The sequence below is a fragment of the Mixophyes fleayi genome, chromosome 5 (genome assembly GCF_038048845.1).
Source record: "Mixophyes fleayi isolate aMixFle1 chromosome 5, aMixFle1.hap1, whole genome shotgun sequence".
NCBI classification, from domain to species: Eukaryota; Metazoa; Chordata; class Amphibia; order Anura; family Limnodynastidae; genus Mixophyes; species Mixophyes fleayi.
Genome location: NC_134406.1, coordinates 175302394 through 175327721, shown reverse-complemented (window position 1 = coordinate 175327721; position 25328 = coordinate 175302394). Strand labels below are relative to the sequence as shown.

The 25328-nt window shown below is 39.0% G+C and overlaps 1 protein-coding gene across 1 annotated transcript in view; it reads right to left on the bottom strand.

The window, feature by feature from the left end:
* Positions 1-910: 910 nt before the first annotated feature.
* Positions 911-25328, bottom strand: part of LOC142158789 (N-acetyllactosaminide beta-1,6-N-acetylglucosaminyl-transferase-like) — a 49414-nt gene continuing 24996 nt past the window's right edge. The window contains exons 2-3 of the mRNA XM_075213058.1: positions 14024-14113; positions 911-9249 (exon numbers count right to left, since the gene is read on the bottom strand). Coding sequence (XP_075069159.1) covers positions 9059-9249; positions 14024-14113 — 281 coding nt within the window. The 3' untranslated portion in view covers positions 911-9058. The remainder of the gene's footprint in view (positions 9250-14023; positions 14114-25328) is intronic.

Below are 25328 nucleotides of genomic sequence, written 5' to 3'. Positions count from 1 at the left end.
CTCCCAACCTTACAGATTTCAGCGGGACTGTCCTGAATTTAGGGCTCATGTTTGTCCAACAGGTGGTAATGTTGGGAGGTATCTCCTGTTCACAACTGCTCTGCATATCTGAGTGGGTGCAGCACAACCAAGTGCTGCAGTTTTAGGAGGGAAAAGGAGATATCTGCTTTACAAAACTAGTCAGTCCTCTGGAGGCATGGCTATGATGTGACCACACCATCATAGTAACATAGCCACACACCCTGTCCTGCTGTCGGGGACTAAAATGTTGGTAGGTATGTTAAAGAGACTGTGTTGAAAAACTCTCACCTGCATCAATGCCCAGGCGCTAGCCAGAGCAAAGGAAAGTGCACGTGAGGAACTACATTATCACCTATGCACCCTAGGACCACACACACAGTGACATGGGAGGTTTACATGTGTATTATTGTAGCTGACTTAGGGCAATTGGCCTGATATCGCAGTGTGTATGGCCTGAAAACAATAACATACCCTCAATTGTCTGATTTAGGCAGTGCACACATACTGTCCTGATTTTCCCACTGGCAATGTTAGGAGATATGCCAATAATGATAGTATTGAAATCATATATATCTTTTTCAGGCATGTTTCGAAATGTGGTTATGGCACAAAATAGGCTGCCTCCATGAGGTTGGAATATGACTGCAGATGGCACCTCTTGGCAGTCACACTTTTGCATGGTTCTTAACGAGCATTACCGTGTGTATGTTGCAGTGGCAATTTAATACAGGAATGTTCAACTGCTGGCCAGAAGCTATATATTGCCTACAGGAGTTGTGATGAACAACACAACTGAATATATGATCTCAAGCTCTAATTTTCACGTTTCACCATTATAAGATTTTTAGGAATTGAATATTTTGTAATCATATGAATTATTTGCAAAATAGAGGTCAACAAAAAATATAACATTTATTTTTCATAAACACACATAAACTATACATTAACTATCTAAAACAATAAAATCATAAAAAATATGTTCAGATACAATTACAATCTTAACATACAAACTGAGAATTAAAACAAAATTAAAAGAATCAAGTACATATTATTCTAATTTATACTTCTGTTTCTACAGGAATTGCCATTTTTTAATAGATCTCTATCAATATAGTGCAAAAAAAAAACCCTGTGACATTTATAAATAAATACTTTTGGCTAAGACAAATGCGTTAACTGATTTTTTCATTGAGCATACCAAATATTTATACAATTCTTTTGCCAGCTACATATAGTCTCCTTAATTATAGACTATATATTAAATACAAGTATCTTCTGCAATAAAATTAGTCAACATCAAATTTGCATAGGTACAATAATGCCGACAACATCTATAATGTACTCAATGCCATTTCAACATAGTAATGATAATACACCATACGAGCCACTTGGGGGGTGCTAAGAAGCACAAAAGGGCTAGGCACCCCTTAGGGAATACTAAAGCAAAATTGTTGATTGAAAGAAACCCCCTTGACCCAATTGGTAAAACCAAAGTCTCATTCCTAGAAAAGGACACAGTTTGGATTTTGAAAGTTAACTCCTGGAGATGTAAACTGTTAATTCAGTTTGTTCAGTCTGCATGGACAAGCTCAATCTGAATCGGTTTATATTTAAACTCCAGACCGAGCCCTTTCATTGACTGTATGTAACACCACTGTGATGGTTTGTTTATAATACAGTACAGGTGCACAAAGTTTAGGGGCTAGATTTACTAAGCTGCGGGTTTGAAAAAGTGGGGATGTTGCCTATGGCAACCAGTCAGATTCTAGCTATCATTTATTTAGTACCTTCTGCAAAATGACAGCTAGAATCTGATTGGTTGCTATAGGCAACATCCCCACTTTTTCAAACCCGCAGCTTAGTAAATCTAGCCCTAGGTGTCTGTTTGTTTCTAGAACTGGGAAGAGGGTCCCAATGCAAGATTGTTGTTAGTTGGTTGTATATAGTATGGCTATGTAATTATATCATATGTCTTCTCAGTGGCTCATGACTAATGAGAATATAGATTTATATCTTGTGACTTGGCATTTAAGGTTGCCACAGGACTGAAATACCACACACAAGCTTAAGAGGAACTCTTTCCTTATTTATTCTGTTAGCAGTCCAAGGGAGTAAGTTCCAACCTATTTTAATATAATATCAATATACACTATATTTATTGTTCTGTTTGCATTATATGTATTCTATTTATACATGGCCTTCACAATATCAAAGGCTATGGATTCTTAATACAGAAAAGCATAAAAGCTATTATATTACTAAAAGGAGCTATAGGCAACGACGATAGATATCAAGCAAGCAGGGGTAGACTGGCCATTGGCTTCACTGATTTTTTCTGGTAGGCTGGCAGCCCCCATGACATCATTTGGCCCTCATTGCATTTTTAAAAACCTTTTTTTGTTTACTGGCATGGAGAGGCGGGGGGCATTGTGCTCCTCCTTCTTGACGGTCTGGCTAGCCCAGACCTCCCACTTTGTTTTCCCATTTCTTTTACCTCCCCTCTGCATGGGCCAGCTCCCCTCCATCCTTCGGCACATGATGTGGGTTGGGTGCAGCTTCTATGGTGCACATGCCATAGCTATTGTTTGAAAGACAAAGGAAGGAATGGTGGCCTAGCACAGTCTTAAAAAATAATCACTCCCCTTGCATACTGCTCACGCCCACTCCCCATTCCAGGGGTGCGCTATCGCTATGCTCTGCATGCATGGCCTACTTAATGCAGATTAGACCCTGTCAGCAACAATTTGACCTTCCCTACAGAATATTTTCCAGGGCCACTGGCGTTCCCAATCTGCCTCCCGCGCGTGCAGGTGTTAGACATTGGGAATATAAAACATCTCAATGTTATACATTTAAGTATTTGATCCTCACATTATTCTAGTACAAAATGACACCATTGTGAGGAAGGTTAGAGCTCTCTTATATAAATAATTAATTTACACCTGAAAATCAACACCGTACATGTGTCAATAACTAGTCCCTAGGTTTGGAGAGAACTTTTTAGTCAGCATCATGGATTAACTTTTTTTTTGTTGTCAACTGTCTTCATTTAATTGTGTTATGCTTCCATAAATAAAATGTGTCATTTTCATATATTACAATCTATAATATAGTATTTTCACATTTACATAATTATATTTATTTCTAAAGCATGTATACTTTTATACAATTACAATTTATGAATATTTTACATCTTGTAGACTTAAATTAGTTTCTGTGGGCCTGAATCATTAAGGAAAGTATGGCAAAAAAAGCAGTATATGTTTTCCGGGACAAACCATGTTAAAATGCAAGGGGTACAAAGTAGTTTATTATTTTGCACATGAGTTTAATACTGGCTGTTTTTTTCATCTAGCACAGAAACACTTGATAGCTTAATTATTACACTGAAATGTAAAGTTGATCTAGGACATGCCCTATCACAACTATAATCTGTATATGCTTTTTAAATTTACCTCCCCCTCCAATGCAACATGGTTTTGCCCAGGTGCATAGTTACTCCTTTTTTTATGCATTGCTCTCCTTAATGAGTCAGGCCCTGTGTGTCTATATATTTATATAAAACAGTAGTAATTAATGCCACAGTTATAAAATAACATAAGACAGTAATATAGAGGAGCACGATTAGAGGAGAGTGTTTTTCATGCTACAATGCTTGGTTACTCAGTGCAATAACGAGACAAATACTAGGCTACATACTAGTGCATGGTCCAGAGTGCATTGATTAGGGTCAGATGACTTCACAGTCATACACACATTTGTAATAGGATTAGTAAGAATACACCAGTGCATACAAATGCATTTCTATGCTACTACTACTATGCAGGTATTATATCTTTGTTCTGGAATGAAATATAATAATTTTCAAATTCTGAGCTTTTTTATTTCTGGGCAGTTGCAACAGCAAAGAGTGTTAGGGTGGGGTGTTATGGCAGAGAACTGTTTAGGAATTACTTTACCTGTTTTTGTTCATTTTTTAGTATATATTTCAATATAACCAGGTTATAATTGTATTCATAACAGCTGATGTGATTACAGCATACTTGCCTACTCTCCTGGAATTTTTGGGAGTTCTCCAAGAAACTCCCGGAAGAGTAGACAAACCTCCCGGATCCTTGTGGCGGGGGATGTAGTGATGTTGTTGCGGCAGCATAGTTCAGCCCCTACTATAAAATGCTTAAAAATGCTGAAAATCATGGCACTGGATAGAGGGGACAAGCGCGTCATTAAAGCCCGCCCCCTCTATTCAATGCCCTCCTACTCCTGTCACATGACCCGTCCTCCAAGATCTCCCGGAGGACAGATTTAAAAAGTTGACACGTTTGGATTACAAGCATCTTAAGGGGGCCCAGGACTGAATGGCGATGTGCATCTACAGTCTCCTCAGTCTTGTATATTATTTTATAGGGTAAAATGATTGCATATATTAGTTAGACCACTGTGTCAGATTGGCAAAGATACAGAGTTTGAAATGCAGACGTGGTATGGAGCAGATCACAATGGATGCAGGTTTGGTGAGGACTGGTGTAAAAGGACAAGGCCCCAGAAATAACCAGTTACACCTGGAGGTCTATGGTTTGAATATTCTGTGTGGAATTTACATGTTCGCATGGAAGAACATTCACATATTGGTAAATTCATTGTATAGCATTGTATATGTTAGTAATAGATAAATAAAGGAAACAAATTACAAACAATCATAAAAATAACAATAGCACATAATCAGACATTTGTGGGTTACAGAACATTTTCAGAGTTACCTGCGTACTAGTGTCCCCCATTAATTTGAGTCCTATTTCAATGTCTTCATAAATACCTTTCACAGTTCTAATTACTACTTTGCTTCTGAACATTTGGTACAGAGACCCAGATTATATTGCTGTAGTCTTAAAGTGATCTAAGTACCTGAATTGTGCCTTTTTCAGTGACAGTACTACCACATTTGTATCAATGGTTACAGCTGTTTGACCAATGTAATGTAAATTAAATATTTCACTAAAATAACAGAATGATCATAATAATAATCTTAAACCAGCAATATCACACACATAATTGTAAAATCTATTCTCACAAATAAATATGTTTAACAAATTATGAAGCATAAAATACAGGTTATAATTCTTGCTCAAATAATCCATCAGTGTCGGTATTTGGGCAAGCATCTGGGTGATGTTACACCGATACTTCAAATACTAGGGGCTCGATTCATAAAAGGAAAAGGAAAAGTTGAGGTGTTGGCTATACCAACCAAACAGATGCTTACCTCTCTGTCTGTATTACCCAGTATTGTTTTATTACTGTGTTTTGTTACCACTTGTAAAGCATTAGAGAATTAGCTGGCACTGTATAAATAAATGTTGATAATGATGGTGATTTTTCTAGTACATTCTAGAAAATGAAGCTAGAATATGATTGATTGCTGTGGGCAACACCTTCATTTTTGCCTTTTTATAAGGTTTGAAAACTCTGCCACTAGAGCCAATTAGCACTAGTGTTCAAAGAGCTAAGATCTCAGAAGGGCGGTCCAAGGGGCAAGTTCAAGGTGTGATGGCATGATTCATGTCATCATGGCCCAAGCCCTGCTGCGCAATGCTGTGAATCATGTCCTTGCACAGCAGAGTCGGTGCTTGCTGATGCAAAACGTATATTAGTCCTTGCCTAGGCCACTTCACAAGACAGAGGAGCAAGATCCACTCTCTCGGAAGGACTCCCTGAGATTCATAAATCTTCTGGACATTCAGGGACGCTAGGCAAGTATGGCTAAACTTGGTGAATGAGGAACGCTCATTCCCTGTCTCACAGGAGCACATGAAGCTCAAAAAAACTTACATGCAGCACACAAAAGCGCACAACCTGGACCCAAGTTTACTCTCAGTAGCCCTGATTGTCTTCACCAGGGAAAGGCAGCCTGATACACTTCAGGGGCCAGATGGTGTGGCTCTCTAACCTTCAAGAGGGCTACACATTACCTTTAATCTCAGTAGTATGGTGAAACAATCAAAGAAAAAAACACCTATCTGTAATAACATATCAGCAGGCATTTTAAACAAGTGTTACAAGTTATAACAAACAAATTACACAATAAAGCAGGAAGGGGTTGGGTGCCGCAGATGAAGGCTCGGAAGGCCACACGCAGCCCATCACTGGTCTACATACATTGGAGGCAGCGATTTTGACTCAATTAAAATGGAGCCCATCAATTTTCTAGCAGCTAGGGAATTTATGTAGGCATGAGGCACAAGGTATTGTCTAGTGAAATGATAAACTGTAATATTGATTCATCTGACAAATGGATCCGCACTGACACGTACACTTGAATTTGGACTTAAGTCACTTGTTAAGAGTGCTATTTAATAGCAAATCACAAAATATAAAATTTGGAACGTCCACGGAAAACAATTCCGCCGATGTTATGGCAGGAATCTCTGCTCAATTTTCCTCGCACCCCACAGAAGTGTGCAGAAAAATAAACGGAGATTCCTATCGTAATGGCTGGCATTGTGCGTAGCAGGACATCGCGGTGATGTCTGCACGGCACACCGCCAGCATATGAATCTCCCAATAAGAATATCATTTTAGCTATAAGCATTTTAGGTTATATGTATGGAAGCTTATATGAAGTTTTTGGTATATTTCCTAAACTACACTCAAAGTTTTTTTTATTTCAAATAACACATAATTTTCACACTCATCTACATTTTTTAGTTGCTTGGCACTTCTCTTGTGGAAAAAAAATTTCTTTACTACTTGCTATACATTAACACAAACCCCATTATATTACAACAAGAAAAATGTGATGGGTTTACTTGTTGATTACATATCATGCTGTTGGATATGTAAATATGAATTATAATAAATTATTCTTCACCGGAATCTAGAATGCAAAAATAAATGGAAAGTACTACCATGAAAAAATGTTTTGTTACAGCGGTGATCTCCAGGACACATGTGTGTGATTACAATACAGAAGAAAACTTGAGGGGTGTATAGATAAGTGTGTGGAAGATTTTCAATGATTCTTGTTTAAATGGTTGTATAAAAAAATGTTACGCTATGTTTTAAGGCTTATTTTCATGAATGAGGGGGTACGTTAATTTGATTTTGGGAATGTTTGAAAAATAACAAAGTATCGGCTATCAAAACTTTGAAAAAGTCGGAGACGCGAAACTAGTTTTGGACTGCATGTTTAAACTAAAGCTACATCTAAATTGGTGAACATTTTTGCTCACCACTTTAAAAAGGCTGCAGATGAGGGATATGAGTGGACGGACCAATCAGAAGCCACATTGTCCGTGATTACAGCTTCTGACGGGTTCTCCCGAACCACATAGTCTCCACAACATTACACAGTCCTGGTTTTCAGTCAGGGATTGAGAGAAACCACAGAGTTCCAGGAGAAACATCTACATACAGACCAGGGATGGGGATTGCAGCTCTAAAGATTACTATAACTAATATAATCTATTCAACACTGCAATTTTTTTCACACCGGGCATAGTGAAAACCTAATCCTCTACTCCTCCATTAAACGCTTTTGTTTTTCTTATGTCATAGTATGCACTCATTGCCAGTTTAACATCTGTTCCTGTGCGGTGCCCTGTACTTGATCAGTTTGTTTTTTTTAAATATTAGTCTATGGATCACTGTGACAAGTTTTGTAACAATACTAATGGTGGTTTTAACAAACCCCAGGGGTGCATACAAATACAGTAAGCAGCGCACATGGTCTCTCCAACGTTTGTTAAAACTGCCGCAATTGTTGTAACATTGTGATCGATCATTACTAACAAGTGATTAAGCTGCAATCAATTTCTGGTAAAGGCTGTGAATAGCTAAACTCACCATGAGTATGTACTAAACACAGTGGGCCTGATTTATCAAGGCACGGATTCTGAGCGCAACCCGCGTTCAAGTATTATACGTACGTATTTATGTTCTGTATACTCCCAAAATCATCAAGGCACGGATCTCTAGATACGTGTGCTTTTCAAATTGGGGGCAGGCCTGCTGTGCTCTACTACACAAGGAGCTGCAGGACACGTCCAATACCTATGTGAATTATAAATTTGCAAAGAACACACAGGAAAATAAAAAAAATCTTGAATTAATGTCAACTGTTAGTAATAAAGGCATTAATGATAAAACAGTTTGTGATTGCAAACACATGTTATAGCATGCATACAAAGACTGTAAAAAATACTGATTAGGACTTAGACCAGCCCCTTAGCTGGAGCAAGGGATACAGCAGAAAAACAAGTAACTTTGAAACGCTCAGAGCTGTATTTGGAGATTCCTGCATTAGCTTGAGTTTGGCACTCCCCTGCTGTACATTGACTACGGCAAAACACCCCGTCCTCACCCAATTCACTCCGAAAACATAGGCTTTAGTAAGTGTCCCTTGCATACGAACACGCAGCAGATAGGGCTGCGTTCACGAACGTATCTCCTGGTTCTGGGCATGACCAGAGTGGTTTTGCAGATGATACACTCAAAATTGACAGCTACATGCCTTGATGCATCAAGCCCAGTATGATCACTCTTACTGTTTACTTGTTTATCATATTAGCCTAAACAGCAGTTGCTGTACATAATTTACCAGTTCCATGTAATGTAAACTGTTATAAATTTCTACATCTCTATGTTTTATAAATAGTCTATATTATGTGACATAACATATCAGCATATATGTTTTTGCTAAATAGTTATTGGATGAAAGGTTTGAAAAAAATTCACATTCATCAAGTCCAACCTGTCATACATTATTTTGAAGCAATATGTTTCAGAAGAATTGCATGTTATAGCAGCGTAGATTATAAATACCGGGAGAAAAAAAATGATGTTGACATATGCATCGTGACTAATTAAAGTTTCACTGTTGCCTTGAGAAGAGGAAGTTGCTTAATGATATCTGCTTCTTGGCCTCAAATTGCCTTTTAAGGCCAGTTCTTAAGAGAAAGATGTTTACTTTTCATTGCTTTTCCATATTAGAACACTTCTCTCAAGTCTTCATGCTGTTTTTCCGAGCAGAGTGTACTGCTTACAAGTACCAGTCAGGCAGCACAGTGACCTCACTCTGATTTAGTGCTCGCTCTCGAATCTTCATTTCCAGGCATTCCAATGTCGGTGGGTAAGATTTCAACTCAAACTTGTTAGCAAAAATACTATTGGAATTCATTAGCCACGGTAAGTCCTCTGTTCCATAGATGCAGATATCGCGTATGTAATGTCCTAGGAAATTAAACATAATAAGTGATAAAACACTTTTGCATTTGCTCCTCACTCTCAAAATAAAACAACTTAATATATGTTTAGTAATAGATTATATTTAAACAGGCTTTAAAATTTAGAGCCAGTTGAAATTAAAATGAATTTCACTGGTCTAATGACCACGAACATGATTGTGATACAACCACTAACTGACCCCATTTCAAATTTGGGATTTGAAATTTGGACTTTTACATTAGCCGTCGCTGATAATGTTCGAGATGCACCTTCTGCATTTGAGGCTCATGCTAAAATTATTGTTTTTAAATAGTTAGATTTTTAGACAGTATTTAAATAATAAAGTATTTTAGTGTGTTCAAAGTTTGCCATTTTGGGGTTCACAATTAAAAAAACACTTTTTATGATAAATGACGCCCTTTAACAGGAGGCCATGCCCCCCTTAAAACAGTGACTATCTTGCAAAATTGTGACTGTTAGGACTATGCATGGGTTCTCTATTTACTTGTAGGTACAGGCCCTAACTCATGTCTACTGCTCAGCAATTCTCAGGCTAGGGGATATAACTAAGGATAACGTTCATAATGGCATCAGACTAACGCACACTGATGTTTATTCCCACCTCATCTTCTAAGTATTCTTTTAGTATCTGCAGAGAAATCTTTACACTTTAGTCTGCTGTCTATGAGGGTATACACATATCTAGGCATCATGTTGGCTTAGAGGTTAGCATTTCTGCCTCACAGCACTGGGCTCATGAGTTCGATTCCCGACCATGGCCTTATCTGAGTGGAGTTTGTATGATGTCCCCATGTTTGCGTGGGTTTTTCCGGGTGCTCTGGTTTTCTCCCACAATCCAAAAACTTACTTAGCTACTATCAAAAATTGTCCCTAGTCTGTCTGTGTGTATGTTAGGGCATTTAGACTGTAAGCTCCAATGGGGCAGGGACTGATGTGAGTGCGTTCTCTGTAAAGCGCTGTGGAATTAGTGGCACTATATACATAAATAATGTTTAAAATGTATTTAGAAGAATTTAGGCATGTGCTATAAATTACAGAAAAATGCAACTTCCTAACATTCCTGGACAAAGTTTCCATGCCTCTGTATCTCCAACAAATTTCGGCAGCATTGTATAAATAGGGGAAACTGATGTATACAAAGACTGGTAACAAATGAGAAAAACCCTATTTAACAGATGACAAAGAAAACTGCACCTGCAAGCAAGGCTGTGTTTAGTTAATGACGCCCCTACCATTGTAAGTGAATGCACTATGAATTAGTGATTTTGCCACCCATTTGTTCCTAGTTCTATTTCTAACACCTTCTTCCACATTATTATTACTGGGATAAATAAGTGTGTTGTAAAGAGCAGGTTGAAAGAATAAATATGTAAACAGAAAATAAAAAAATAAATGCAATTAATACATAATAATTGTTATGCATCCCTATGTAGACTGCTGTCCTACAGTAGGCATATACCAAGGTTGCCCAACTGATTTAGGTTGAACAGTCCCGATTTGAGGAGACTGTCCCTCCATCCCCCAGCCAGGACTTTTGTCCTTATGGTCGGGAATGTTGGAACGTATGTCCCGCTCACTGGTATGCACATCTGCCATTGGTGTAATGCAATGCATGTGTGCTTTTAGCGGAGGGACATTGGGGTGGCATTGTGCAGCAGAAGTACTAAGCACACCTACAGTAGACATAACACACCTCAACTTCCTGTGGTCACGCCTCCAATGTAAAGTGACCATACTCACTTCGGGACATAGAGGGGCTTGTGCTAAGTTCAATGCAAATTGTGTTCTTGCCGTATAATACACTTATTTACATCTGAGCATGTGCACAAACCACTATTTTAGTTTTGTGCTCTTGCCCAGAAGTAAAAAAAGCATAATATATGGCAAGAATGCAATTTGCGTTCAACAAAACATGAGCCCGAGTGCTCTGCGGCAGCCCCAACTCTATATACTATATATATTTGCTAACGTTCAGAGTTAGGAGGTGTGATAAATACTCCTCTGCATGCAAGAGCTTCCAATCTAAGGATATAACATCAGGGGACAGGTAAATATATGTCTATATGTGCCTTCTTTGTCTGGATGCATATTACTGTATTCAGAAATCTAATTTGCAGCTACTGAGGATATGAAGAATGTGTATATATAGGGGGAATAAGGGATTTTGGTCTTTTATATTTTTGCGAATGAGTTCAGTAATTTCTAACTATGGCCTTGATCCAAGCTGTGTGACTTTTGAAGTAAAGCAGAGTCAGTGTCAATTACATATAATTGCATTGAGTAACTGCAGGCAGTTTATAGTTATTGTGGCAATAATAATATTATAGTTATTTCCTGTAATCCTAAATAAAAATGTGTGACTCTGGTGTTTATCATTGGCCTGCTTTCCCTATTTGTGGATATGTTATGAGTGGCTAGAGAGTGGATTAATCTTATGGATGCTCTTTCTGGGCCTCTTTGCTGATGTGGACACTTGTTGATGTTAGCATCATATTGTTTTGTTTGCACTCTGCTGAGATAAATGTTCAGGCTGCGTGAAGTACTCACACAGGTCTTATCCCCAGACGATTGCTTAATATAAACACATCCGTAGGTTCTCTCACAAGAAACACTTGATTATTCCCTTGATGCTTAAGCTGCTATGGAGATACAACAAAGGAAACACAGATTACAAAATAGTTTTTTTCCTTATAATGTAGTTTAATGCTATTCTGCCTAAAGCTATAATATGCTGGGTGTCAAAGAGGATGGGGGGGGGGAGAGGGAATCTTCACAATGCCAAAATCCAGCTAAAATGAATTACAGGGCTATAACAAGCTTCTATGTTTGGTAAATGTAGACATTAATGTGGTCAACATACAGGAACTCACACAAGGACATTTTTCAATGCAGACAAATATTAACAGTACTGTTCTCTGTAACTTTAATCATGAGTAAGATAATCGCAAGACATGTAGTATTTGCCCAGACAGTATAATAACCTGACAACTAACTACAGCTGGGTACACACTACACTGTTTTCATCCAATAATCGGCTCAAACAGCCGACATACGACCGCTCGTTTAAAAGTCGGGTCAGTGTGTGCAGTGACACGATGGTCGAAAGTCTGCCCAAAAGGACGATTATCGCCTCATTTGGTTGGTCGTACCGTTTAATATTTTCGGTCCAATCTCGTTTCCGCTGTGCAGTATGTATAAACTTCCGACCGATCCACAACAGTGAGTACGAAATTACAGTCATTGCTCACCACAACATGGTTGTAAAAAGTCGCTATAGGGACGTCCGCTCTTCCTTTTATCGTCCTAAACAAGGCTAGTGTGTATGCAGTCCATGGACCGAGCGATCGGATCATCGATCGCATGTAAAATCGCTCTGCATAAAAAGTTGGTCTAAATTTCTGTAGTGTGTAGTCAGCTTAATGAACCCTTTTAAAATCTTCTTGAATCAATCATTTCTGCAGGTCAAATAAATATTATTAGCCTACAAAAAGAAGGCTCTCTACTCACTCTTATTCTAGTGTCTCTTAACACCCCTATGAAAAATGTACTGGCACTACTAACTCTAAATTCCCCATGCTTACTTCCTGCTGTGGTCTCTGTTAGTGGAAATCATGTCCCACACATCATCATGGACATTCACCGGACTTCATGTTCACCCATCTCTGTGCTATATCCAGTTCCTCCTTTCCTTCTACCTTGTGTCCTGTACCCCCACCTGCACCCAAGTCCATGCGCACACAGCAGCACCTAAACACCATTGACCCAATCCTCTTTTTTGTATCACTAAAACAGCTACACTCTTCCATTTCTATGCTGTCCTGCCCTGATGTGGCAGCCTCGTACGTATAATATTACAATCACTGCAGCTGTAGATGAGACAGCTCCAGGCACCACACATAATCTCCAGTGATTCAACCCCCCAAACCTAGCACTTCAAACAGAAGCACCACTTTTCTCTTAATGCAGAATGCCAATGGAGAAAATCTTGCTCCAACACTGACTTTCTCCACTGCAGATTTATGATTATTCAGCCCTCTCTCTCGCCACGCAAACCCACTTTAAGTCCCTAATATCCACCCAGTCTACCAAACACTGTCACCTTTTTGCACCTTCAACTGCGTAGAAGAAATAATTCATTTGTTCCTTCTGAGACAGAATATTTAGTTTCAGAGTCACAGAAGCTAACGAAATTCGTTAGGACATGTGGATAGCTATAACAAGGCGGTTTTAATCAGTGTGACAATGTGACAGTAGTGAATGAATGAATATTGTGCAGTCATTCTCCGGACTAGAGGACCAGACAAAGTACCAGATGAAGAGCACAGATCTGAAGGTAAATCGTGTCAGTGTCTATGCATGAATCGACAGACTGATCGGACCTTCAGTCGTAGGTATAATCGTTTGAGATAGCACGTCAGTCTAAACAATTCTTCAGTGTGTACCCAGCGTTAGATAATAGTGTCATCTTTTAAACTACTAGACATGCTACTGTGTCAGACTCATTTTATACTCCATTCCCATCCCCCTGAGCCTTATAAATCAACGATAATAACAATGACCCAGACATTAGGAAAGTGCTATCAGTTAAGCATATGCTGAAGAATGATTAAAAGTAAACAACAATAAAAGTAGTAATTGACTAATCTGATATATGCAGTTTTAATAGTTTCTTTATATTTGAATTGAAGATGTTAATCTTGTCATGTCCACTTTAATGTATTAGATATTGAAGTAATAATGCAAATCAAAATGTCATTACCATGGCAACCATCGTGGTTGTTCATATCTTTCCACTTAATTGCTCTGAGGTCTCCTTCCCATTGCGCATCTGGCATCGATCCCGGTACATCTACAACAAGAAACATTAAATTAGATTTATGATTTTACAGATATTCAGAAATGCTTACAGTATTATGGGATAATGGGAGAAACTTGATTTTCTAAAGCCGCACATTATACAGTCAAAATACAATACCATCCTGATCACATTAAAAGGAACATGTTCAAGCAACTTCGCTCTCGCATTCATCAATTTGTGATCAAAATGATGCCCACATATGTAAATTGATCACAATAAGCACCTGCTACAATTACTAAATCTTTTTTACATGTATCCATTACCACACACTTTTGTTTCAGTTTCTCGCTTGTAATCCATTTCCTTCTTCCTGTTCTACATACTAATTTATCCACAATACTCATTATTGTACCCACAGTTTACACACCAAAACTTGAACATATTACATATACACAAACAGAGTGAGAAACAAGGGTAACCAGGGATTCAAACGTCACAGGTTGGCTGCCAGGTAAATTGTACAGCATGTTGTCTAACTATGTGCATAAGCTCATAAGAACATTCAGTATAGATCAAATAGGCACAGTCGGTGTAGAACTGTCTGAGTTCAAATCAAGAAGAAAAGGGTGGAGAGCTGTGAAAACATGTCTTTACTATGTGGTATATACATCAAACTGAAAATGGCTGCCAGGTTTTTCCTGTCAGCCAGCACTTCCTGGTTGGCAAGTTAATGGCAGTGATTGCACTTCCATCAAACACATATAGAATACATCTACATCATCCTATTTTTTAAAACAAAGTAACAATCAATAGGTGAGTGGGTGCAAGACAGTGTGAAAGGTGTTGGATGAGGGAACAGTGTGCAAGTGAAAATACATATGAACTGGTAATGCCGAAAGTTACATAACAAAGTCCTGGAATTTAGTATTAGGCCTGGGGATTCTACCAGACCTCGTGATGAAGAAAGGGGGTAGTGATGTGTCCTGTATTGAACAAGGCTCACTATTGGTCAGGGGTACAGGACTGTCCTGCATTGCAATAGATGCTTCTTCAGTTGACCCATTGTCCAGGTAGGTGTTCTGACACCCTCAAGCATTATTCCGTGGGGTGAGGGTGCTGGCTCACACACCTCTAAGAGGTGACACCTGTTGCGTTCATACAGAGCCCGATCGTATTGACCCACGTGGCTGTTGGGCTTGTTGGAGGATCCTTGCACAGACCTGACTCTGTCAAACCCGACTAGGGTCTGGATGTGGACGGTCTGCCCAGGGGGACAGCGGTCTCAACTGATGAGAGTTTTTGTTGTGATTTGGTTTGAGCCGTAACCTGGACTTCTCCAGAGCACTCTGCACATTGGTCTCAATGGTTGGTGTAAGCTTGGCTTTGGTGGTAGGAATAATAGTGCGAGTTCACCTGGACAGAAGGCGTTGAGAAGGAGAAGGGAGCTCATCCCTTGGGGTATTTCTCAAATTAAGGACCGCCATGAATACATCTGAATAATCTCTGTAGCATTTGTCTAACAGGTGCTTTGCAGAACGTACTGCCCTTTCTGCTAATCCATTAGATTGTGGATAGTGTGGACTGCTAGTGACATGTGACATTTCCCATTCATTGGTGAAGGACTGGAACTCACCACTCATGAATTGCATGACGCTGTCAGTGAGCAGCTTGCGTGGTATACCATGGGTTGAGAAGTGTCTTTTCATTTTGTTAATGACTGTGGCACTTGTTAGTTTAGGAAGATAGTTGATCTTGAACCAAACGGAATATGAATCCAATAATACAAGGTGCTCTTTCCCCCTCCACAGCAAAAGATCTGCAGCAACGATAAACCAAGGGAGGTCAGGTGCCTCTTGGAGAGTGAGTGGTTCTTTGGCATGATGGGGCCGTAGAACTTTGCAGGGGGCACAAGCAGAGACTACCCGCTCAATGTCAGCAGCCATAGAGGGCCAATACAATGCATCTTTAGCCCGTTGCAAGGTGGCCTCCCGCCCAGGGTGCCCCTGTTGGGACTGCTGGGTATAAAATCCTTGGAGAGCATATGTGATTACAAACCGCTGACCACGCAAGAGGATGCCCTCTGGGATAGTCAACTCGTCCAGGAAAGCAAAGAATGACTTCAGGTCATGAGGCAATTCCCTGGCAATAGAGGGCCAACCATGCAGGACGACATGCGACAACTGTTGGCAAAGGTCATCCCTGAGTGTAACAACACACATCTCTTCCATTCACCGGATGGAGAGGACATCAAACTCCATAACATCCATGTCATCGTCAGCATCAGGGACACCTGAGACTGGAAGGTGAGCACATCATAAAGCGTCAGCTACATGGAGGTCCTTTCAACGCTTGTACACCACATCGAGATGGTACCGTTGGAGCTTGAGCATGAACCGTTGGATACGTGCCAAAGCAGTGTGAATAGTAATCAGTGGTTGGTAATCTGTTTTAACCCCCACTGGACATCCATAGATGAACTCATGGAACTTTTGACAAGGAAAGACAAGGGCAAGCAATTCCCTTTCAAGCTGAGCGTATCGTGACTCAGTGTCTGTAAGGGCTCTGGATGCAAAACTGATGGGTTTGTTGTGCTGCAAACAGACAGCACCAAGACCATGCTGGAAAACATCAGCAGAGATGACCACAGGAACATGTACATAAAAGAACTAGAGCACTGAGCTAATAGTGATCGTAACCTTGAAGAGAGCAATAGCATCAGCATGACAGTCCAACCAACACCCTTCAATCTCATTGTGTAAAAGCTGGCGGAGCAGAGCTGTGACATCACTGTAGTGAGGCAGGGTGATGCGGTCTCATCAGAGCTTTATTCAGATGCACTGCAGCAATCATGGCCGACACCCACCGGGTGGTTTCTACCACTCGTGCAATGACTACTATTGACTACTACTTCTGCTATCACCTTATCTTTCATGGCCAAAAGCACCCTTCTGGGAGCACACACTGTAGGAGGATCAGTCTCATCAAGATGCATTTGATATGTGACAGGAAGTTTTCCAAAGGTCTCGCAATCAAACAGATCAGCAAAGTCTCTTAATTCTGGAATAACCTGTTGCAGCACGTGCTGAAAATAGCTGCCAGGTATTTCCTGTCAGCCAGCACTTCCTGGTTGGCAAGTGGATGGCAGTGGTGTCACTTCCATCAAACACATATTGCATACATCTACAGTCGGTACTACAGTTTTCTTGTACACTAAATGCTGGTAGTTTGGGTGACTCAATAGAATGATCTACAGGAGAGAAGTACTACTAGATTTAGACAAATGTTTTCACATTCTGAAAGTGGATTAGAAAAAAAGTGAAGTAAGAAGTGGCATTATTTAAGTATTACAGAAGCACAATAAGACTGTTCTTATTACTCCAGTTTTTCATACATGTCAGATTAATTTTGTTTTACTCTCTACGGAAATATATGCCGTACATAATATATATTATTTTTATTGTAGAGGTCCTGACTACACTGTGAGTATTCTATGCTTGGGATTTTTATATAATCTGTGAAGCAAACTGCTATGACATATTGACATTTATATCGTCACAGTGTTATTGTAATACTGAATCTGTTTGAATCTTTAATCAACGGGGGGATATCAATAAAAACAAAATTGACACCTATAATGCCAGTTAAAATAAAATCACGTCACTCATTTAAAAAGTATTAAATACATTTAAACTAACATTACATATGTACTAGATGTGAAGCAACCTTAAGCTATTTCCAACAAATATTTATTGGATGAACAGTGCATAACGTCTTGGTTTTGCCCCAATATGCCTAGATCAGTGATGGGCAATCTAATAAACTTCACGGGGCTGCATGGATGGCCCTCTAACCATCATATGGGCCGTACATTCTCTTAATTTCAGAGATAAATTAAAACAAAACATTAATCAAAGAAAGAGACACCTATTTCCAGGCGCGCGCAGGGTGAGGGAAGCCCGGGGGGCACACAGACGGCCGCATCACATGACATCAATAAAGCCTGTGAAGCAAAGCATGGGGACGCCTATTTACTAAGCACAGCAGCGGCACAAGTACAGATGCTGCCTTCTGATAGCTAACACCTTTTGAGGTAAAAATGCTTTATTAGTACAATAAAGCATTTTTTCTGGTTTTTTTTTTAAAATAGAGTTGTAATTAAGATATTTTATTTATTTTTTATCTAATTGTTTTTTTGCCTATATGGTAAATGCAGCTGTGGGCAATATCTAGGGAACGGAAGATTGCTCTAGGCTTTTTTTTATTTTATGGCTTAGAGATCCCAATTTTTTAGATTTTCTCACACATTAGTTTTAACCCCATTTTAATTGCTAATTACCATTTGTACATGTATGGTGTTTCTTTTATCGGTTTGCTGTGCACATTCTAATAGAAATATATACCTAAACATATTAATTCTCAAGATATGTACATACAGGTCCCATTTTTCTCTTGCAACAAATCAACATGTGAACAGGGCACACCTCCCAGCAACTGAAATAGAAGGTGCGACATGGTGAATGGAGAAGTATCTGTTGAGGCTTAATTGCACAGTCATCTAATGTGCAAGTTAACATAAGTCTATGAACATATAAACCCAGTGCCTAAATTAAAAACATGGACTTATTATATTGTTTATTATATTGTCTACTGTTTTGCCTATTTTGTAGCGCAATGTTTTTGCCTTTATTGTAATGTCCTGTTTTTGCCTTATACTGTTTTACTGTATTCTCCATGTACGGCTCTGTAGACCTTTTGGACACCTTATGAATAAACAACAATAATAATAATAATAATAATGTCTACATATATATATAAGGGACTGCACATGGATTTGCAGATCAAAATGGAAATGCTAACAGAATGTGTAAAACCTTTGCAGGGTGACAGATGTTACATGCTGGTATGGGCTAGACGCAAGATTTGTATCGAGATGCAGCGGACCCACAAATTGTTTTCTTATAAAACAAGATATTTAAATGATCTGAAAAGGGTTGAGATTGCATATAATTAAAGGAGTGCATGACTTTATCGACATGTTATGGATCTGCAAGTGGGCCTGAAAAATTCACAGCAGAAACCATTGTGACTGTCCTATCACTCGAAATTCTATGTAAATTACGGGATGCAATTTAGTGTAAATTGCGTCCAACTCTACATCAGGCCTATAGTGTTCCTTTCAAACAACTAGATGTTTGTTTCATCTGTCCACAGATCGTATTGCCAGTAACGCTGTGGTATATCCAGATGCTCTTTGGCGAAATTCAGACATGCAGCAATGGCTTCTTGCGTGGTGTCCCGCTATGAACATCATTCTTCCTCAGTGTTTTACATATTGTAGACGGCTACTCCTAAGAGTAGCAACAGTACTGAACTTTCTCCATTTATAGACAATTTGTCATATCTTCAACTAATGAATATGAAGGCTTTTAGATATACTTTTGTAACCCTTTCCAGCTTTATGCAAGCCAGCAATTCTTAATCTTAAATCTTCTGAAATCTTATTTGTTCAGGCATTGCTTCCATTGAATAGCAAATTCCAAATTTGTGAGTGGTTTTTATAGGGCAGATGAACTTTAATCAACACCTCCAATCTTGCCTCATTGTTTGGACTTCAGGTTACCAAACTTCTGACGCCAATTAGCTCTTTTTTAGAAGTCCTTAGTCAAGGGGTTTACATAATTTTTACAACCTATACTTGGAATATATGTGTGTTCAATATAGACAAGAAGAGTTCTGTAATTTCTGTAATTCGTGTTATTAGTTTAAGCAGACTGTGTTTGTCTATTCTTGTGACTTCAGATCACATTTTATGATCCATTTATGCAGAAATGACTCTTTGGCACTAACTCTGTCCTGAACATCTAGAGAGGAGATCCCAAGAAGTTGCTGTACCGGAGGGACATAAATTCTTATTGGCGGCCATGCATGTGTATTGTATTATTCTGTCCCAAGCAATTGTCTAATTTGCAAATATATTCTCTTGGTTTGAGAGAGTTCAAGTTTTTAAGTCCTTCAAGGGTCTGCATTACACTAGCATCCATCGACTGGCTAATCCAGGGGGTCTTTAATTGTGACCATGTTCTGGCAGGAATTTTGGGTTGTATGTTAGTAAGGTTAGAGAGATATTTGAGGCTATTCCTTTTTTTCCTTTTCCCTTTATTTTGTTATACTTATTCTTTTTAGTTTGTGAGGATTAAAAGATTCAGCGTAATTGGACCTAATAGAGAACTTTTTATTACATGGATATGGTAGGACTAGCAAGTGGGAGAGACATGTGACAGGTCTCTCCTGCTCTGCCCTTTGACTGTCCTCAGCTGGTGTACGCTCATGTGACCTCAATACAGTAATGTCACAGGATTTCCTCTTCAAGTAAGGAAGCTGCACACAATTTTCTGCCTGCAGTTTTAAAATGGCAAATCAAAACAAAAATTGCCACTACTCCGCTGTTTTAAATTCATGGGTGCTGATCAAGTAGTTAAGCATATGCACTGTTCTCAGGACCTATTTCCCGGGGCTCCGTCCAGCTGTTTTTACTTACCTCGCGCCTCTGTCCGATGGAGAACATCCTCCGAGTTGCTCTGTGCCTGCATTACTGTGATGCCTTGTAAAAGTTAAACAGCGAAATGCGTGTTTGCGTTGGCTGTAGTATGTGAATGTTTTAATTACACTCACTAAATCAAAATAATATTGAAATGACTATGATAGGAACAATAGATTGATAGACGGAGAAAGGGGAAATCTGGAGATATTGAGCTATGGGCAGTGCATAGGTGAATACTGAACAATATATGATAAGCATTAATGCGACTGCTACAAATTAGTAACACTGTATCTTCCAACTTAAAACGGAAATGTTGGATTCTGCAAAGCAAATATAGCGTGGTATATATACTGAAGCAGGACTGCAAGAGAAAACTTATCTTGGGTATATAGTTTAGGTTATAAGAAAGATCCTACTGCACAACAAGCCTGAGTAGAACAGAGAATATTATGAGCAGGGGAAACTATTAACTCATACCAACTGTCAAAGTCGTATAATTGGATGAACGAAAGTATATTGGTTAATATTGTTTTACCGTGCAATTGCGATCAGTATGCCACGTAACACGTGGCATGGCACGATCACACGGTAAAATACGCACGCACACACTCGCACTCTCACATTTAGTTATTTATATATTTCATATTATAATGGTTCCATACCCAGTGATTTATGAGCAGATGGTATTTAAGTTATAGTTATATATAGTTTAATGTTATATGTACACTTTAGTGATATTTAAATTTCAGGTTGCAGGAATTATTTCATGTTTAGTATCATTTTAATCCCCTATTCATCAGCAGTTGTCCGGTTCATTCACCGAAGAGATCGCACATTGCATACTCTAGTTAGCGGTGTTAGGGATAAATGTTTAAAGTGATATAGACTGTAAAATGCAAATAGACTAGTTGAAACTGGATTCGTGGCGAGAGCACATCCCCTGGAGAGATGACCCTCACCTTTGGATATTTTGGTTTGAACTGGCCTATGACCTGCAGTACGCTAGGGGGTAAATGTATTAAGCTCCGGGTTCTTCAACACCCGCGAGTTCGGCGTCTTCGGCGGTTAAATTTAAAGCGGCGCTGCCTTGTAAAGGGAAACTTCCCTTTACAAGGCAGCGCTGCTTTAAATTTAAACGCCGAAGACGCCGAACTCGCGGGTGTTGAAGAACCCGGAGCTTAATACATTTACCCCTAGATCTTCCTGAGCCTGGACCAATAGAAACAAGCCACATCATCTGCATTGTTTTCTCTGTAACACTGAGTGTATATAATACAGCTTTTCTGGCACTGGCTTCAGTCATCCTCTGACCACAGTATTCTGGAGTGAAGTACAGTAGCTGGTACCAGCAGAGCGCAGCTAGCGCAGGCAGGCGCAGCGGTATGTATGTATCTTTGGTATCGGCTGTATTGTATTTTATTTATGTATTAAACTGCTAAATTTTGCATCTGCTAAATAAATTGTTTGTGCCTTGAAAACACAAGAAATCGCTTAGACAATGCTTATTGGAAAACGATAAAATTACTTTAATACAACACATTGCAAAGGGGAGCAGTAGCATAAATGCCAGAGATATGGTTTGAAAGTAACGTGTAACAAGCAGACAAGAAAACAGTAATAGTATATCTTATAACACTATCTAAAACACTAAAAGGTGGAAACAGCCTGTGGAACTGATAGCTATTCTGCTGGCAGGTACATATTGTCCCTTAATAAGTGTGAACTCTAGAGTCTTTATAAATAATTTAAGTGTGGACAGAAACCTCCCTGTACATATGTAGCCAAAGCCAGGAGAGCTCAGTCATCGCGCTTGGCCCTGGCTACACTTACCTTTACATCCCCCCCCCACAGAATTATTTCCATCCAGGACTTTGTCCCTTGCTATGGTTCTTTGTTATCCTGGGACTCTCAGGATTGGAGGCTTTACTGGTAGAGCCGCCAATATTTGAGCTCCCAGTCCTTTCGGGACACAGCGGGATTATATTGAACACAATGCCACTTCATTAGAACCTTGACAGAGTAACTGATAGTCCTCTGGTACTGATTCCCATTGGTCTCAGGATTTAGTCACTACCAGTCCCCCACTAATCGCCAATGGACCACCAGGTCAAATATACATTTTATACATGGTTACAAATACATTTTAAATACATTTAGTACATATATTCATACATTAATACTAACAGGCTGCCATAATATGCCATAAAACAGTTTGTACAATATGTGTTGGGAAAGGGTGATCCAGACACAACTCTTATATATCTGTAGTCATGTATCTACTGTACCTCATATTATGCTCAGCCCAGTTGCATTCATGGCTAGATTTACAATAAAGCAAAGTACATCCATGTTTACAGATGGCGTGCTCTTATCATACACGCTGCACCTGTTTTTTGCTCCAGTAAACAGCTCACAAGATAAAGTGCTGTTTCTTAGCATTCAGGGTACAAACTATTATAGGAAGTTTAATAATTGATTCTATAGTTTACCATCACATAGACATTGTTATGCCAGAAACTCTAGACACTGTAAATGCAGATGTACATTTTCTGAAAATGGAAAAAGCATAGATGCCTTACAATTAGAAATGAGCAAAATTTTACACAAAGCGAGTTCTGTGTTGAAACAGGTTGTTTCGCAGAGTTCTGAAGTTCCGGCTATAAAATCTTCAAATTACGTTTTTGATTTGCCATTCCGCAGAATGTCACTCCACACTGTATCTGCAAATTCTCATTGCACAGAATTTCTACTCAATAATAATAATAATTATAATAATAGTGTGGTGTGAGGAAGCCTCAGAAAACTAAGGGCTGAAATCAATAAGGTACCACAATGTGTATCTGGAACAGTCCACGTAGAAACATTGCCTCATTGTTTTTTTTATATAATCTTCATTCATTTTCCTTTGTGTGCTAGAGAGATGCGAGGAGAAAAGGAGTGAAGATTTATTACTGTGTCATCAAGGCGATGATCAGTGGCACCTCGTGGCTAATTGAATTCCTAAAGGTTAAATTCTGCCAGTGAAATATGCACAAAATGTGGAATGAGGCAAATAATGGAACACTTAATAAAATAAAATGTCAGTTATTTCTACTTTGGGGGTGGAAACTGAGTAGCCCAGTGTGTGCAACTATGGGCATGCCTAGCCATCCAGCCATAGACCTTTCTCCAACAATCTCCCTCTCCATTTGCACACTAGAAACAAATACTCTAAGTCCGTCACCAAACCTGGCAATGAATGTGCAGTTTCCACCTGGTAATTTTTTTTTAATATCTCTTCCTGCAAAACAAGTGGAGGTAACAAGGAGTAGTAGTGTACCCACCCTGCATTTAGTTTTCAAAGGACCAATATACTCAGCTCCTCCCAGAACATGCTAAATGCTGCACCCCTGCAGATGCTGTAATTTTCATAGGCAAACTTCAAGCATGTCATGCAAAACTGAACGCTTTAGTTTTAAAATTGCATATGACAACAGGCCTGCAATTCTGAGTTTTCAGAAATGACCCTTACTAATCCTGTTAGTAACAAACTGGCAGTAGATAGTGATATCTGGATGTGATGTTTCCTGGGCATATCTGGGTCTAGGTCTATGGCCAGACTGTTAATACTAGTTTTGTGGTGAAGGGGGGGCAAATAATTTAAAATCGCTATTAGGATGAGCAGGCAGATTTCGTTGTTGAATAACCACTGTTAGATGCACGCTACTCCATCTTCATGAGTACAGAAGCATGTAGCTGGACATACCTCCCAACTGTCCCTGTAGTTGGCGAAATTACATCTAAGAATCGTTTTTAACATTTCCTGTGATTTCCAGCATCACAATTACTTTTAGTTGGGACCAAATAAGATGGTAGGTCTTTTGAACAATGGTGCCGATGGTCGATCATCTAAGCAGAAATGTAAAGTGGAATGATGAAATTTAGTATTTTGTGGTCAAAAATCTAAAACAAATGAACCAAAAATAAACTTTCATTTTTTTTGTGTTGTACTTTTCATAGTTTGCTCCCACATGAACCTTATCCATCTCATAACATTAGAAAGGTAAATGTATTGAATAGATAGGTATAATCCATGAATTTTAAATGCCTCTCGTTAAATGACTTCAAACTGTACTCAAAAGTAGATTGATCCCATTTTATCCACTTTTTTTATGCACTTTCTATTAACAATATTAGCATATTTTGGAAGAAGGCACTAAAGGTTGTTTGATCCATTTGTCTAATCAGAGATTTCAATCAAGATGAATCAAATTTCTGCTTTTTTTTATTTCTCTGGTGACAAGCAGCTAGGAAGTGGGATGTGTCAAAAAACAGAAAGCAAGAACAAATCTACGTCTATATCTCAGTCCTCCTAATGTACTGAAAACAAGTTTGGTTTTAAACATGTCAAAAATGCACAGTGAAGTCTATACACTGGATGCAATAGTTCATTCATATTAATGTGGTTTCTCACGTGAAGACAACATGTAGAAACCTCAATGAAATATAGGAGCTATTAAAATGAAGAGGAAATCGCCATTAATAAATGCTGCTTTTCTTCTCATATTAGGAACCAAAAATGGAGAACTGCAGAATATCGGAAGAATTCTACAAGTGGACCGGACAGAGAAGACGACAGATGGGTAGGAACAAAGAAAACATTCAAAAGTACTGATTTCTTTTGTTTTCCTCCCGGGTGCGGATCTCAAAATGGCTCCCATTTGTAGCAGACAACACCTCTAGCAG